This window comes from Diabrotica undecimpunctata, chromosome 6, assembly GCF_040954645.1.
Source record: "Diabrotica undecimpunctata isolate CICGRU chromosome 6, icDiaUnde3, whole genome shotgun sequence".
NCBI lineage: Eukaryota > Metazoa > Arthropoda > Insecta > Coleoptera > Chrysomelidae > Diabrotica > Diabrotica undecimpunctata.
In genome coordinates this window covers 16716903-16732519 of record NC_092808.1, presented here as the reverse complement: position 1 = coordinate 16732519, position 15617 = coordinate 16716903, and the positions used below count along the sequence as shown (strand labels likewise).

The 15617-nt window shown below is 31.0% G+C and overlaps 1 protein-coding gene across 2 annotated transcripts in view; it reads left to right on the top strand.

Annotated features, from left to right (window-relative positions):
- The first annotated feature begins 81 nt into the window (after positions 1 to 81).
- LOC140443195 (uncharacterized) overlaps positions 82 to 15617 on the top strand; it is a 46345-nt gene continuing 30809 nt past the window's right edge. Inside the window, exons 1-6 of one of the 2 annotated variants that reach the window (XM_072534311.1) lie at positions 82 to 445; positions 499 to 716; positions 7244 to 7939; positions 9702 to 10117; positions 10498 to 10599; positions 14766 to 14846. In XM_072534311.1, coding sequence (XP_072390412.1) covers positions 381 to 445; positions 499 to 716; positions 7244 to 7939; positions 9702 to 10117; positions 10498 to 10599; positions 14766 to 14846 — 1578 coding nt within the window. In that variant the 5' untranslated portion in view covers positions 82 to 380. Of the gene's footprint in view, positions 446 to 498; positions 717 to 7243; positions 7940 to 9701; positions 10118 to 10494; positions 10600 to 14765; positions 14847 to 15617 lie in introns of both variants that reach the window. The other variant, XM_072534310.1, reaches the window with a different exon arrangement.

Below are 15617 nucleotides of genomic sequence, written 5' to 3'. Positions count from 1 at the left end.
AATTTTCGTGTGCTTTTTGAACTACTTGTGAGACTTGTAAGATAGAATGTACAGTTAGGTCTATAAACAAAAATACAACTTTTAATTTTTGTCCCACACAGATAAATATTTAGTCCTATCAATTTTTATTAAAATTAAGTTATTATTATTTTATTTATTACACATTCGGTACAGTTTTTTGAAATTGATTTGTTTATTTGTAAGAAGGTCTACGCCTATGGAAAGTTTATTTACCTTCATTTTACCAGAGTTTTTACCGCCAATACAAGCACATACAAGTGTAACAAGTGTCCGAACCTTGAAAAGTTTTTGATTAGATCAGAGTTGTTAATAAATTTGTAAACAAATTGTTAGAATTTAGTATTTATTTCGCTCATATAATGGATTTGAATAGGTTTTGTAAAGAACTTTTAGGTCTAAAAGAAAAGTTGAAGTGTCCTATATGGTGGGTGGCATAAGTTTAAATTTCCAGCAATATTTAATTGTGATTTGTTTTAGTCTTGATATAGTAGGAGAATGCGCCCAATTGGAATGTTCCCATAGGCTTTGTTCAAACTGTTTTAGTAATCTTAGAACTAGTAATCAAAGAGTATGTCCTTTATGTAAAGCTCTAATAACTAGAAGATTTGTGCCTTATAAAGATGTGTTTGCTGACAAAATTGCAAATTTTGTTTCCATAGTTTGTAGAGACATAGAAAGAAAGGAAGGATCTTCAAGTAAGTGTTTGTTTTGTTGTTTTGTTTCCAAATAGAAATTGAACATCAAACTATTATGTACTTAGAATCTGTCTTCTGTTTAACTTAATTTAATAATTAAATATATAAACAAATGAAAGCAGAAATATGGGTTTAAAATATGTGTAGAGCAGGCTGTCAATAGATATGCATTAAATTGGAATAAATGCCCTTTTCGTCTTTGTCTTTGTAATATATAAGAATAATTGGAATATTAGTTCTCTAAATATGGTAACCAATATCCATGACATTTTATTTCTTATATGTGTAGGGTAATTATACCCATAAACTTAACCATTTTTTACAATTATACCATTTTTATAATAATATTGAAGGATAATAGGATCTATACTAGAAAAAAAATGTTGAAATAATGTATAGGCCACCAAAGAAAATGTCCATTTTTCATGTAGAGCTGATGCCAGTAGAAGCCTTTATTATGTGCTTATAGAGAAATGAAATAAAAAGTGAAATAAAAGGTTTTAATATTTACAATCCGTACTTCAAAAATGTAAATTGAAAAGTGTAATTGAAAAATTACCAAACTAGAAAATTATAGATGAAACTAATTATGTACTATTATCCTGGAACTAAATTAGAAAGTTTGATGAAATGGAAGGTAGAATATTGCTTGGATGAAGGTCCATATAGGTATTTCATGAAATAAAAAGACAGAAATAGTTACTAAAAGTACATTTTGATTAGTAGAAAATAAGTTCTGTAAAATTCCCAGTAGAGGCTATACACATTGGTATAAGGCTGGTTGATAGTCCCTTAATAAATATAATGGAGAAAAAGGAAGTTTGTACCAAAATATTCACGTATTCCTAAAACTATGTGGTCAAGTAAAAACAACATTTATATGTATTATCTTTAGAATAGTTCTAATGCAAAGTAGTTTAAATATAGATTATTCATTAAAGTTTATACAAACCAACACATTTTACTTACAATTACACATTCTCAAAATTTTGGTTTAGAACAGTATTACTAACATACAAAAAGTCTTAATCTTTCAAAGCAAATTTATATTCATAGCTTACTCAGTAACTGGCAGTCGCTGTTCACTGATTAATTTATAAGGGAATAACATTTAAAAAAAAAACGCCTTAATTATATCTTTATATCTTGACAGATCTTGCAAAAAGTTGTGAATACTAGTTTACTTTGCACACTCTTCTAATTTTTATTTCTTTAAAATAAATATATCCAAATTTGCAAGAAATAAAACAGTTAATATTCAACTAAAGGTGTTTATTTGTTGCTATTCAGTACAATCAACGAATATATAAGTTTAGAGGAGGCTACTCATTTTTTAGAAGCAATTTTGGTTATTTTTTTTTTTAACTGATATTCTATTTTTTGTTGTATTGTTAATTTGATTTATAAATAAATATAAATTTGATATATTTAATATTTATAAAATAAAATAGATAAAAACTAGTCATGAATGGAATGGATAGTGAATTAAATTTTAAAGGTTTTAACATTTATAGTAGTGATAAAAACATTAGAATGATTAAGAAATAAGGTGGAGGTGGAATTCCTAATATTCATTAATAACAATTTTTAATCTCAGTTTATTTCTATTATTGAAGATCACATAGAACAGCTTTAAATTTTGTGCCAGGTCCATGGTTCCCAATTTGTTATAGAGGGTATTTACATTCCTCCTCTAATGCCTCATGAGTCTTATATCCAACACTGCCATTTTGTTGAAAATGTGATTCAGCTGTTTCTGTCAGTTAATATCCATATTATATGTATTTGGTGACTACAATTTACTAAACACATTATGGTCTAACAATGACTATGGTGTATTGGTCCATTGTCTAGGAGGAGATCCAGCTGTGGATGTTGCTCAAACACTTTATTTAAAATGTTATCAATGTAATTATATATCAAATGAGAGAAATGTATTTTTCAATTTGATTTTTTTCCAGCGATAGGGAACTGAATGTTGAACTTTAGTCTGCATCATATTGCCTATGAATGTTGTTTAACAATCTTAAATATATCTAATTCATCAAGACTAAACTCTAATTTCACTATTTGGGAGAGTGAGTCATCGTTTGAAGGCGTAGAAGTGGGGAAAGACGTATGAAAATCCAGTGGCGTACACTCACTTTTATTTCAACATTAATTATATTATATTGTTTAAATATTATTGTTCAAAATAGGCCACAATATATTTATCTGCAGGTTTTTACCTGAAGTTTCCATCTCTATATCCAAAGACTGTTTTCAAAGATATAAATTATAGTTATATTTATTTTATTTGTTTATTATTATATATTTATATATTCTTATATTATTTTCTTTTTTTTTCTTAACTTTAAAAACGGTCTCTGTACTAGAGATCGAAACGTCAGTAAAATAAACATGTAAATAGATGTATTGTGGCTTATTTCCAACATTCTCCCTAAAAATACGGAATGCCACAAGCAAAAAGCCACAGAAAAATAAATATTGCTATCATTTGTATATTTGAAAACGATCTCTTTATATAGACATCGAAACGTCAGTAAATTAAACATTTCAATTAAATATATTGTTACTTATTCCCACCATTATTTCTAAATATACAGAACGGCAAGCAAAAAGCCATAGAAAAATAAATATTACTATCACTTGTATATTTGAAAACGATCTCTTTATATAGAGATCGAAAAATCAGTAAATTAAACCTATAAATAAATATTATGTGGCTTATTCCATACAGTCTCCTAAAAATACAGAATGACACAAACAAAAAGCTATAAAAAACAAGTAATTTTGCAGAAAGCTTACTGATGCCATCAGGCTGTCGCGGAAGTTACGCTAAAACGTCTTTTGACGTGACCCGTCCTTAAAGAGTTACACAATGAATTTTTTTAAAACTAATTTTAAGAAAGTTTCCCCACCACCCGAGAGGTATGTCTTGTGGCGCGTCACTTTTTAAATGGGTGTTCGCCAAGAGCCATACTGTCCCATTAAATAAAATAAACAAAACACTTAAACAGTATAAAACAAAACAAAATAAAATCCTATAAAATAAAATAAAATTCTATAAAAACAAAATAAAAATAATTTTGGATGTAACAAAACATTGTACTATTCTATTTAAACACAAACACTATACACACTTACTATGTTCTTCTCGTTTTTTTTTGTTTTTGGTTTTTTTATGCTGATGCTTACTAAACTATTAGAAAATATTATTCGCTGTCTAAATCTGAAGATGCAGTGCTGCTATCGCTGTCATTATCTTCACCACCAGGTATAAGTATAATTGGCTCTAGTAAAACTTCGATATGAGTCTGTCAAGTTCCCACATACGATGTTCTTCTTTAATTATGTGGCCTATACATTTAGCCCATTTCTCTGGAGTTACATGGAGGATTGCTTGAATCAAAAGTTTTTTAACTTCGTTTAATTTGAACGTTTTGTTATTGCGTGCTACTTCTCCTTTCACTTGCGCCCAGATAAGTTCAATGGGATTAAGTTTGCAATGATAAGGTGGTAGATGCAGAACTTTGACACCATAATCTTTTGCAGTTTCATCCACAGCATATTTAAGATATTCATGTTTCCTTAACCGTGCAATGTCAAGTAGCTAAATTTTAAGCATTGATTCTTCGTATGCAATCCCCTTTTCTGTAAGCCATTCTTGAATTCTTCCTTTCCGCCATGCCGTCGTCGGTAATTGTTCTAGTCTGCGGCTATGATATGGCGCATTGTCCATAACAACCACAGACCCAGATTCCAATTTTGGTAAGATTCTCTTAAACCAGCGCTCAAATACTTCGGAAGTCATTTGTTTATGATAATCACCTGTTTTTTTTTTGACTTAAATTGAAGCAAACCATCATCAAAGAACCCTGTATCACTTCCTATATGGGTGATAATTAAACGCCGTCCCTTTCCTGATGGAGCTTTTAATCCTGTAGACCAGCCTTCTATAAATGCTTCGCGTTTACTTTTGACATTTAAATGTTGCCAAACTTTTCCAACTGTATGACCTTCGTTAATCCAGGTTTCATCCAAATAATATATTTTGCATCCAGTGCTGCGAATTTTTCGTATTTCTTCTAAATATTTTCTTCTCCACAGAATAATTTCATTTTTTTGTAATAGCATACTTTTTCTGTTGCGTTTTACATATCGAAAGTTCATTTCGCGCATGGTTCTGATTAAGACCCTATGAGATATCTTGGGTAAAGAGTCATCGTTTTTGAGCTCTTGAGAAATTTTTTTCAGTGTTGGAATTTCACTTCGAAAATAAAATGAATGAATTTTTCGACGTATAATATTCCTTGTCTCGTCATCGAAAACAATGCTTTTCCTACCTCTAGTTTTACCTTTTTCTTGCTTTTTATTTTCCGATGTATTTTTAAGTACACGATAAATACAGCTAACGGATACTTTTGTTAAACTGCTACAAATGTCGATCGCTTGGCTAACATTTAATTCCATTTTTCTGCCGACAATTCCTTCATAAACCTTTCGTATCATTACCTTCCCTCGGAGGTTAACATTTTCCGTCTCTTTTGCGGCTTTTCATTTTTGGAATCAACATCAGAATTTTGCTGTCTTCTCTTGGAACAACTCGGTTTTTCGTCCATTGTATTTCAATAATCTGTGTATATACTATATATACAATAATTTCAACAATTCTGTATAAGAATATAACTAAAAATTTACTATAAAACGACAAAATATAGCACTCTTATTATCAATAACACGTTTTATCAATACTACAATACATTATTGTTAAAACAGTATTGACAACAATAAGTTTACCAACTTATCACATAAAATATACTCACAAAATACATTACCCATAGAAACGCCCATGTAAAAGAACCATTCCTCCGGCGAAAAAATAATAAAAACTAGTTTTTATGGCATGTCTGCGTCCGAATTGTAAACGGAATTTCCTCGCTAATTCCAACATTGCCAAACGATTGAAAAATAATGTTTTAAAATATCGATTTTTATTTTATAAATTTAAATATGTAACGAAACGGAACATATAAATAAAATTTATTTCATTACAATTTTGTGCTTAATTTTTACTATTGAAAAAATCATGTTTTTTTTTGTATTTTTATGACGGTAATAATTGCTGCGTGGAAGAATACAGGTTTTGTATGACCATAATTACTACTTGTGAACAAGATTTGGCTACACTGTACGACAACTCCTGGTCAGTTTTTCTATAGAGAAGCACAAATAAATATACTACTTTATATATTCTGTAATTTCTTATGAGGAAACGCAAATTGCAATCGAGAAAACAGGCAGTTTTCGAGGGCCGCTGTGTACATTTAAATTTGAGGATATTCCGCGTTTAAACTATGATATCACTCTTCTGAATTGAGGGTTTCTACTATAGCTTATGACGAATTTATTTATGATTTTAAAAATAGCAATTATACTGAACTTGATAACTTTTTGGGCTCTATTAATTGGCAGGATTGCTTGAGATTCACAATGATATTAGTATATCTTCTATGAAATTCTTTCACTAGGAATTTTCTACTTTATACTTCTAAAGAGATACAGAATAGCAACTTTTCCTAAATGGTGTTCCCATGAACTTGGAATTTTGACATGTGAGAAAAGGTATGCTCACTCATTGTAGACGAAATATCTTACCAATGTTAATTATAGTAAATTTTCTTTTCTTATGACAAAATTTAAACATTTGTCTGGTACTATCTTTAATGAATATGTTACAGGTATCGATGCTAAGTTGAAAGACAATCCTAAATCATTTTGGAAATATGTTATTGATAAATGTTCTAGACACAGTTTACCAAATGTTTTGTTTTACAAGAATCAGTCTGTTCCTAATGGGCAAGAAATTTCTAATTTGTTCCAGGACTTCTTTCAGAGACTAATTATAATGTCTCTGGAATCACTCTCATTGATATTTTTGATTGCATAGGTTCTCTTTCAAATAAGATTACTCCTGAACTGGTGGTGTTCTCAATTTTCTATTAAAAAAGTGTGTTTGCACTGTTACAATGCCATAACATACTTTATTTAATAACTCATTACAGTTAGCTTTATTTCCTGATGTTTGGAAGGAGAGTTTTGTTGTATTAATATTCAAATATGGCCAGAAAGAAAACATCGAAAAATATTGAAGTATATACATTCAGTCTACACTACAATACAAAAATTATTCGATAGTTTGATGGCTAAACAGCTATCTTGGTTGTGCAGTGGACTTATCTCAGAGTCTCAGCATTGTTTTTATGCAAAAAAATTACAGCTACTAATTTAGTTTATTATCAGTCTGACCTTATGAAGCAAATTGAGAGTTGAAAACCAGTTTAAGAGGTATATTGTACTTTCATAAGTTTATTATGTCTGTATTATTGTATTTTTACTGGTATTTGGGTTATCCCGTTAATAAAGAAATAAATCATTAAAAATATTAATCTGAGAAAAATTAAGAATTAAAATCTCTAGGATTTACAGATTTTTTAAATTGTAAACTATCATTTTTCTTATTCCAGTTGAACAAATAGTCCACCAGAATAAAGAATCTGAAAAAATCCAAAAAACCAAAAAGAACAACTTACCATCTACTTCCAAAGAAAGTAACAGTGATAACAGTGTAATTCCAAAAAAAGAAAATATAAACAAGAGTAAACATAATTCGGAAGGAAGAAATGATAAGAAAAATAAAAGCAACAAGAACAATAAAATCGAATTGGTATCTAAGAATGTTGTTAAGGAAATCAAAAACAAACCAGACGAAGAGCAATCTAAAAAATCTTCACTGCAAGTACAAAAAGAACATGTGTCGCAAGTGTCGCTATCAAAGGAAGATGCTTTTGATAGATTACTAAAGCGATCGCAAGAGTTTTTGGTAAACAAAAAGGGTTCCAAGCACAAGTACACCGGGAAGAAAAAACATAAAGATGAAGAATATCAGATTTTGGATTTTCATGATGATTCCAATAGAAATGAAGTTCTGCATTGGTTGAACGATAATAGAAATAAATTCGATAGGTTAACACAAACACAGGTCTGTATGGAACGCATGGATTATGACACTGGTGATATACCCAACATAGATCTGACATCAGTCTCTCAAGTAAATCGAAAGAGGCAAATAAAGGCGCCCGTTCGTCCAGTTAGAAGGGGCAGAGCTAGATCCCTTTCATTAGAAGTTAAACTTAAACGAGAAAAATCTCGTCTATCAGATGGTTTGTATTTTTCTCCCTTTTTTATACATATTATTTAAGAAAAGAAAATTTCAAATTTGTATAATTTGCATTGTTAACCGTTATACCTGACAGAATCTTTTGTACTGAACCTCTTAGACTTCCGATTAAATAATAAAATTTGCTGACCTTTGGCATATGATAGTCCTCATAAATGAGTGTGACATAAGTCTCTAAATTGGGGCCACTTATCGTAATTCCTTTAGAATTTTAATAGTTCGATAGTAGGAAATGTATTTGGGTTATTGTTTGATTCATGTACTACATTTTGATTAGTGATTTGCTATTCGCGTTTTTGTTTCGATAAATTTCGATAATTTTCAACCCTTTTTTTTATTTTCCTTACTTTATCGTTAGTAACTGTATCTAAAAATGACTGAAACCTAGTTAATGCTGCCTTTAAATGTTTACGTGCATTTTTTTTTAAATCGTTTAACTCTATTTCTACAATTATTGACATTATAATGATCGATGAATGACAATATGTTGGATATGTTACTGTATTTGTGTTTGTCCCAGGAAAATCACGATTTTCTGCGTAAATCTAGGAATGGGAAGAAAAAGGAACCGTCTCTCTCGTTGTTGCTTTCGAGGGCGTTCTCGCTCAGGAATTATTTGTCCGGTTGGTCGTTTGCTTTTCTTTAATGTACCATCCGGCTCGAAAGATCATGAAATGTACTGTATAATGTATCAACAACAAGATTAAAATCGCTTTATTTTATCCAAAAAATGATTAACAAATCAAATACAATATCTAATCAATAAAAATCAATAATTTGTCAAATTGACAATAGTTACATTCGCTAACTAAATAATTAAATTGGCCTTTAATGTTTCCCAATACTTGACACTTTTTTTAATTTCCACGAAATATCTGTCACTTTGACATGTTTCGTTGAAACATCAGCTTCCATGTCAGCAAACATGTCAAGCTGACAATTATATGACGAAATTAAAAACAGTGTTGTTTTATGTTGCATTGAGCATAAATTTCTATTAAGTAACCACCAATTTCATAAAAAGATTTCCCAATTTTTAAAAAAATCTAGATCAGACATTTATTCCTGGTGAGATAGATGGTTCTATTAAACAAAAAAGTGGGTAGGATCTTGCGTGATTATTGTAACCTATTTGGCGCAGAGCCAAAGTCTGCGGCTGGGATCGCCTCCCTGATCGTGTGGTGTCCCATTTTATTCCCACGATTCGAAAGGAAATGCCATAATCCTCGCAGAATTTATCATCTCTATAAGGCATCGCTTAGGCAACACCTTTATCCCTGTGTTATGCGTCCCATTGACATAATGGTGTTACACCTCGGGATGGGAAACGCAGTAGTCACAAAACAAATCTCACCATATCATAAGCTAGTTGTGTTCTGCTGATTTTAAGATTGTGTATCTGTTTGGATGTGTCCGTATTTGTTTCTTTGTTTATGTGTGAGTGTATCCCATGCTCAATCAATAAATTTACAGTAAATGATATACCTGCAGTCCCTATTCCATGTGCCGGGACCGTGGCTTCACCGTGTTCCACCAAAGCGCGATGGCGACCCAGTTCAGTTAAATTGAAAAATTCCTGGTGTTTGTGCCAGGGATAGAACTTGGGCCGTCCGGCTTTTTAAGCCAGTACCATAACCACTGAGTTACGATCGCTACTGAGTGGTGTGCTCGCAAAACTTTAATAGAATTAAGAAAAAAGCTCAAAAACTTTTTACCACCAATCTTACGAATTTTTGCAATTTTAGGTAGTCTTTTGGGTGTTGAAAATTACACAATTGAGGACAACACCGAAGAATATGTCATTAAAAAAGCTGAAGAGAATGTGATAATGCACATCATCGAAGACGAATACCTCAACAAAATGGAAAAGGACTTTATAAAAAAGTCAGCTCCCCCAAAAGAACAACAAACGACTCAGAGTTCGACTACCGGTTGGGAAAGGATAGAAAAAATAACGAAGACGTTAAGGAAAAAAGAAAAAGTGCCTAAAAAACTAAATGTGTCCGTGCAACAGACGCAAACTACGCGTGGAAGGAAAATGCTTGATAAAGTGTTAAGTGAACGAGATATTAAAAAACAATCAAGCCCCGTGAAGGAGGATTTAAATAATCCAACTTGTAGTACAGATGAAAGCGATGACGTTGTAAGAAAAACAACTAGGGTAGGTTAATGTTTTTTATAAATATTTAGTTGTTAAGTTGAGTTATCTAGTAGAGCTACATGTAATGTAATTTGCTTCAGAGTGAGTTCGTGAAGGTCAGACTATATCGGCTGTTGTGCTAATAAACTTTGCTGCTGTAGGTAAAGTAATCTTACAAGATTGGAGATTCAGAAAAAGGTACGCTTGAGCATACATTTGAATCATGTATACTTAACATTCCGTGCTTGGTAAGCCAGTACTTGTCCGTTGAGCTATGCCCGCCACGTCTGAAGCAAATTCTGATTTTACAAAAGTGGATTGATTTTCATGAAAGACAATTAATTACTTAGTGAATCACTTTTATATTTTTGTTGAGAACATAAAAATTTTATTTCTAGCAGCGTAGTACAAGATCGAATACTCGAAAATCTGGAGGAACAGAAAATCAAAGTCTTGATAAAGGATCAATCCGTGCTACTGAGACAGACAACGAAAAAGACAAGGTAATCATCGATATAATAGTTTATTTATTCTAGTCAAATATTTAAAGAGAACTTCACATGTCACTTACGGAAATTATTTAAAAAATTGTTTGGCAAATAGGTGGAAAATTTTTAAAAATAAACGAATATTATAGCATCCAAATAATTATGTAATTTATCGAAACATCTATTTTTGGTTTAAACAATTTTACTTTACCAAAAACAGTTTTACAAATTTTGTCATCTTGAAATTTTATCAAATGGCTCATAATCATCATCATTCTCTTTACCTTTATCCGTATGGGTAGTCGGCTTCCGTAATTACATATCTCCATAAGTTTGGATCATACCGATATAATTCCCCTATACACCTACATGTCTTACCTAAGCGTCTCTCATAAGATCTTTGGTCTTCCTCATTACATGGAACATTACGAACGCCTGCAAGAATTTGAAGCCGATATTAAACGATTATTGCATTTGGCTTACCATCAGGCACTAGATTTTCTGGAACAAATTGGTATATAGGCATTCATAGATGGACTACAGGATGTTGAAATGCAAATACAACATCACAAAACGCTAAGTGGAGTATTAATCTCAGCCCAGAAGTATAAACGTCGAAAAATGTTTTCGGATATTCCCCAAAATTAAAAGAAATCAGATTTCGAGAAAATGAGGAAGTCACTATCGCAGGTAAATCTATTTTATCCAAATTTTAACATATCCAAATTATACAATCCCAAACGTAAGAAGGACTTTATCCGAAACTTCAACGATACTGGGAGGACCCGTACACCGTCATGCAGAAAATAAACTATCTAATCTATCGCATCCAGTTTTCGACTTACAGTAAACCCAAGGTAGTTCATATCGAGAGATTAGGTCCGTACCATGGACCTGATCTACCTTTTTGGCTTCAGTCGGTCCTTGATAGACCATTTATTTGAGGCGAACAACTAAAGGAAGGGGCAGTGATACAATAGTTCCGTAAGATTGATTCCATTTGATGAAAAAGAAGAATTGAAAATCTAGAGTGTTCTAGACGTCATCGAAATGCCCTGAAATGTCTCGTAAGGTTTGGAACGTCAGGAAATGTATATAAACACCAAGTTGGCAGTTTAAGTAGTAGTAATTTGAGTGTTTGAATAGTTCTGTTATTCATATAGAGTTTATAACATACCATAATCCCTACGCTGACGCCTATGGGGTATAAGACATGTAATAGTCATCAGCGGGTGATGAGAATGTGAAGTCGTAGACGTGTTTGTCGTTATCCAAGAAATATTTGCTATCTTATACACAGACTGAACAATACAAACAGTATCTGTTAGTGAGTTAGTTTCAAAATTGAGTCGTGGTTTAACCTTCAATAAAGACACACGTATTTATCCATGTTTATAATTTTCTTGTAAAAACCCTAAAATCCCTGAGAATAACTAAGTAAAGGTCCCGTCATTTCGGAAGGCATCTAATTTACATATTATCGCACTGGGCAGAGGTCAAAATTTGAAATTTCTACCTAAGCCACGCCTTAGCAGTAAATCATTTCAATACTCAGTAGCGCAGCAGTGCAGTTGAGTTGTGTGTGTTAAATATTAGATAATTTTCTTTTCAAACAATCTTGCTGAAAATGGACAGAGAAAAACGTAGCGTTATTAAAGAGCAGGGTCGTCAAATAATATTTAATGTGTACATATAATTATTTTGAAAATATGAAAAGTGAGATGGACACTCTGCTAATAGTAAAAAATAAGACTGCTGCAGCAACAGGTAAGGAGTTTCAATGCATTTAGTATTAATTTTTAATATTCAAATTCAATGTTCCAACACTTTTTACTTTTAGTTCTCAATGTTACTTATTTGTCAATCTTTTATACTCTGCTCTTGTAGCCCATTTTGCCTACCTTCGCTTCTCTTATGTATTGGGTGTGTCGAGAATACCATTTTCGACATATTTCTTTTTTCATTTCTTCGATGTGTCCTAAATATCGTATTTTCTGCACTTTCGTTACAGTCGTTATTTTTAGCTATTATTACGTTTACTTCGTTATTTTGTTTACTACTTCTTGGTCTGTAGATAGTTCTATTACAATGTGATCATCTACAATTCCATGATGTGTTTCCATTACTACTTCATTTTTATTTACCATAATTTTTTGTGAAATAATAACCACATTTACTGTAAAATAATTTTATCAAATTATCATTATTCCCCTAGCTAGTTCATTTAGTAATAGATCATCATCATTTTTTGTATGTGGAGAAAGAGTTCATAGGCTCTTGTTTTCGTAGAAAGCTCTTATTTATTTATTTTTTAATTTTCTACTATCGAGTTACTTCTCAATTTACTTTTTTGTTTCTTTATGTTGTCTGTTTAAAATTTGAAGAATCATTCCTGCAACATACCAATCATTTTAAATTATTAATTACGTCATCATCATCATTATCAATGGCGTTACAACACTTCGTGAGTATTTGCCGCGTTTACTATTGCCTTCCACGTTTGTCGGTCCTGTGCCCCTATTTTGTTGTTCTTCTTTAAAACATTCACATTAGTTATGAATTTTTAAAGAGTATGCATATGGAGTTAATTTTATATCTTTAAAGTTTTCATTTACCAATTTAGATGTGCATATATTTTAGGACAGCAATATTGACGGTAGTCTTTATTATATCGTTAATATATATTTAAAGATCGTCTTTCGTCCTATCCAGTCTTAAATCGGGTAGGTCCATGAAATTAGGCATTTCCAAAGACAGGAATATTTATGTTTACATGACTTTATTGTATCACTAAAAGGCTTCCAAAAAAATAATTAAATCAGGTAGAAGTTCTAGGTACATTCATTAGCATATAATTATCCTCACTCTTTAATATTTTGGTATTGTATTGGTATTTGATATTTTGGAAAATACCCTTGACAATTAATTGTTATTTTAAAAATCCATTTTGTTAAACTTATCAATATTCAGAATTTAATAATTCTTTTGTACAATAAAAATAGTTTGTTTGTTCAGGTAAAACTTATTACGAAGGTATTATTGTTTTTGCCCCATCAAATATCTTACTGATAATTTTTCAAATGTTGCCTATGTGTTCAAAATTATTGAAAACTAAAAAATCGCCTACTAAATAGTGTGCGCCACTGTCTTTTAGTTAAAATTTCAATAACCAATCACCAACTTCAAAGGCGGTTCTTATACAATTTCGACATGCCTCATAATATGCAAATTAGATGTCTTCCGAAATGACGGGACCTCTACATGCTATATATTTGGCGCCCAACGTGGGGATTAATTAAAGTGCTACAGTGTGTTAATAAATATTGTAATATTGTTTGCTGTTTTGAATATAAATGATTAGAAAGAAGTGTAAAAACATGCTAAAAGTGTTTGTACTATCTGAAGTCACAATTATGATATATTTTTTTACAAAGTTTGAAATATTTTAAAAAATTTATTCGGCGTTGAGGTCGTTTGGGTTCAGAAATAGTAGTAGCCCGCTTGATGAGAAAACTGACAAAAAAAGGAGTGGTTGAAAGAAAAAGTTGATAAAAAGGAAGTACCGGGTTAGGAAAAGACAAAAAACTTATCGGGATGCGTCATTTATATATTAAAAAAAAAAAATTTATATTGGAAGACAACTAAATATTACAGTATGCCGAGATACTATCATTAAATATTTCCTGGTTTTCTCCAAGATTTATAACGAGTTTTGTTGTCATTAAAATTGAATATGACGCAATATTTGGTATTAATAAACACCAATCATATATTTAATTCAATGACTCTAGATTTCGTGTTATCAAATGAACTATTCTCAAATAAGGTGATCCCAGAAAAGCATCTCAAAACTATTGAAAATAACATTTTAAAGACTTTCACTTTAAAATGTGTAATACCTTGTTTAAATTGTGAGTAAGGAAGATTTAAATTAATTTAGAGAAGAATAATTACTTTGTATACAATGTAATAAAACAAACTATTTTGTGTAATATAAAAAATGTTATTTTGAAAACCGCCACTCCTGTAAACCAAAAAATCAAATAAAATATTTTTTTCATTTACATTTATAAGATCCAGTTAAATATTGATCGCATGATATAACATATTTGCAGTTCAATTGATCGATATGTTTTCAAGTTTGGTGTTTATATTTTCCTAAATGAATATTTGTATTTTAGGATCCACATCACATTGAAATCAAAGCAATTATCCATAAAAGTGCTGATACAAACCAAAGTGATAATATGAAAGTAAAAGAGGTAAGTTTTATTGAATTTATTAGCTAGTGAGTCTATTGAATTTGTTAGATAGTGAGACTTTTATTGGACTCGTAGATATTGGAGACTTTTAATTAACTTTTTGAAAAGTGGCCATTCAAAATAAAAATACTCGGTATCGAAGAAAAGATAAATAAATAACCTTTAAAATGGTATATCACACGTTATCTCTTTCTACTTAAGGCTTTAAGGTGCAGACCATCCCCAGTTTGGGGGTAGAAACTTGAGAATTATTATCTGTACAAAATGTTTCCTCCTAAAAATAAAAATTGATGAATTTGAGCGTTTTTGTTTTTTGTATCAAGAAAAACAAAACGGTTTCATTTCTGATTAAATCAAGAGTTGGCTGATATCTTCCCTAGGACTCTAATGTTTTTGTTTCGAGCAGGGATCTGTACGTTCCCTTAAAGTGTAATCCTTTAACATCAACCTCGTATCACGACATTTTTAATTAAAAAGAATAATATCTATAAACTGTCGATATGTCGTAAAATCGACATCGTAAACTTTTTTGTCGACGTGCACTCTAATAGGTCTGTTTTAAATGTATTTTAAAAAGCATTGGCAATGCAGCAACTCCTTTGTTGTCTTAAAGCTGTTGGAAAATTTCGTTTCCAATCTTTGGAAGTTTTCGTAAGAATAATGAACAAAATAAAAGAGTTGTTCACCAAAAAATAAAACTGGGAATATTTTGTTGAAAATCAACGACTTACTCAAAACTACAAAACAATACAGTGGACGCTAAATCTAACA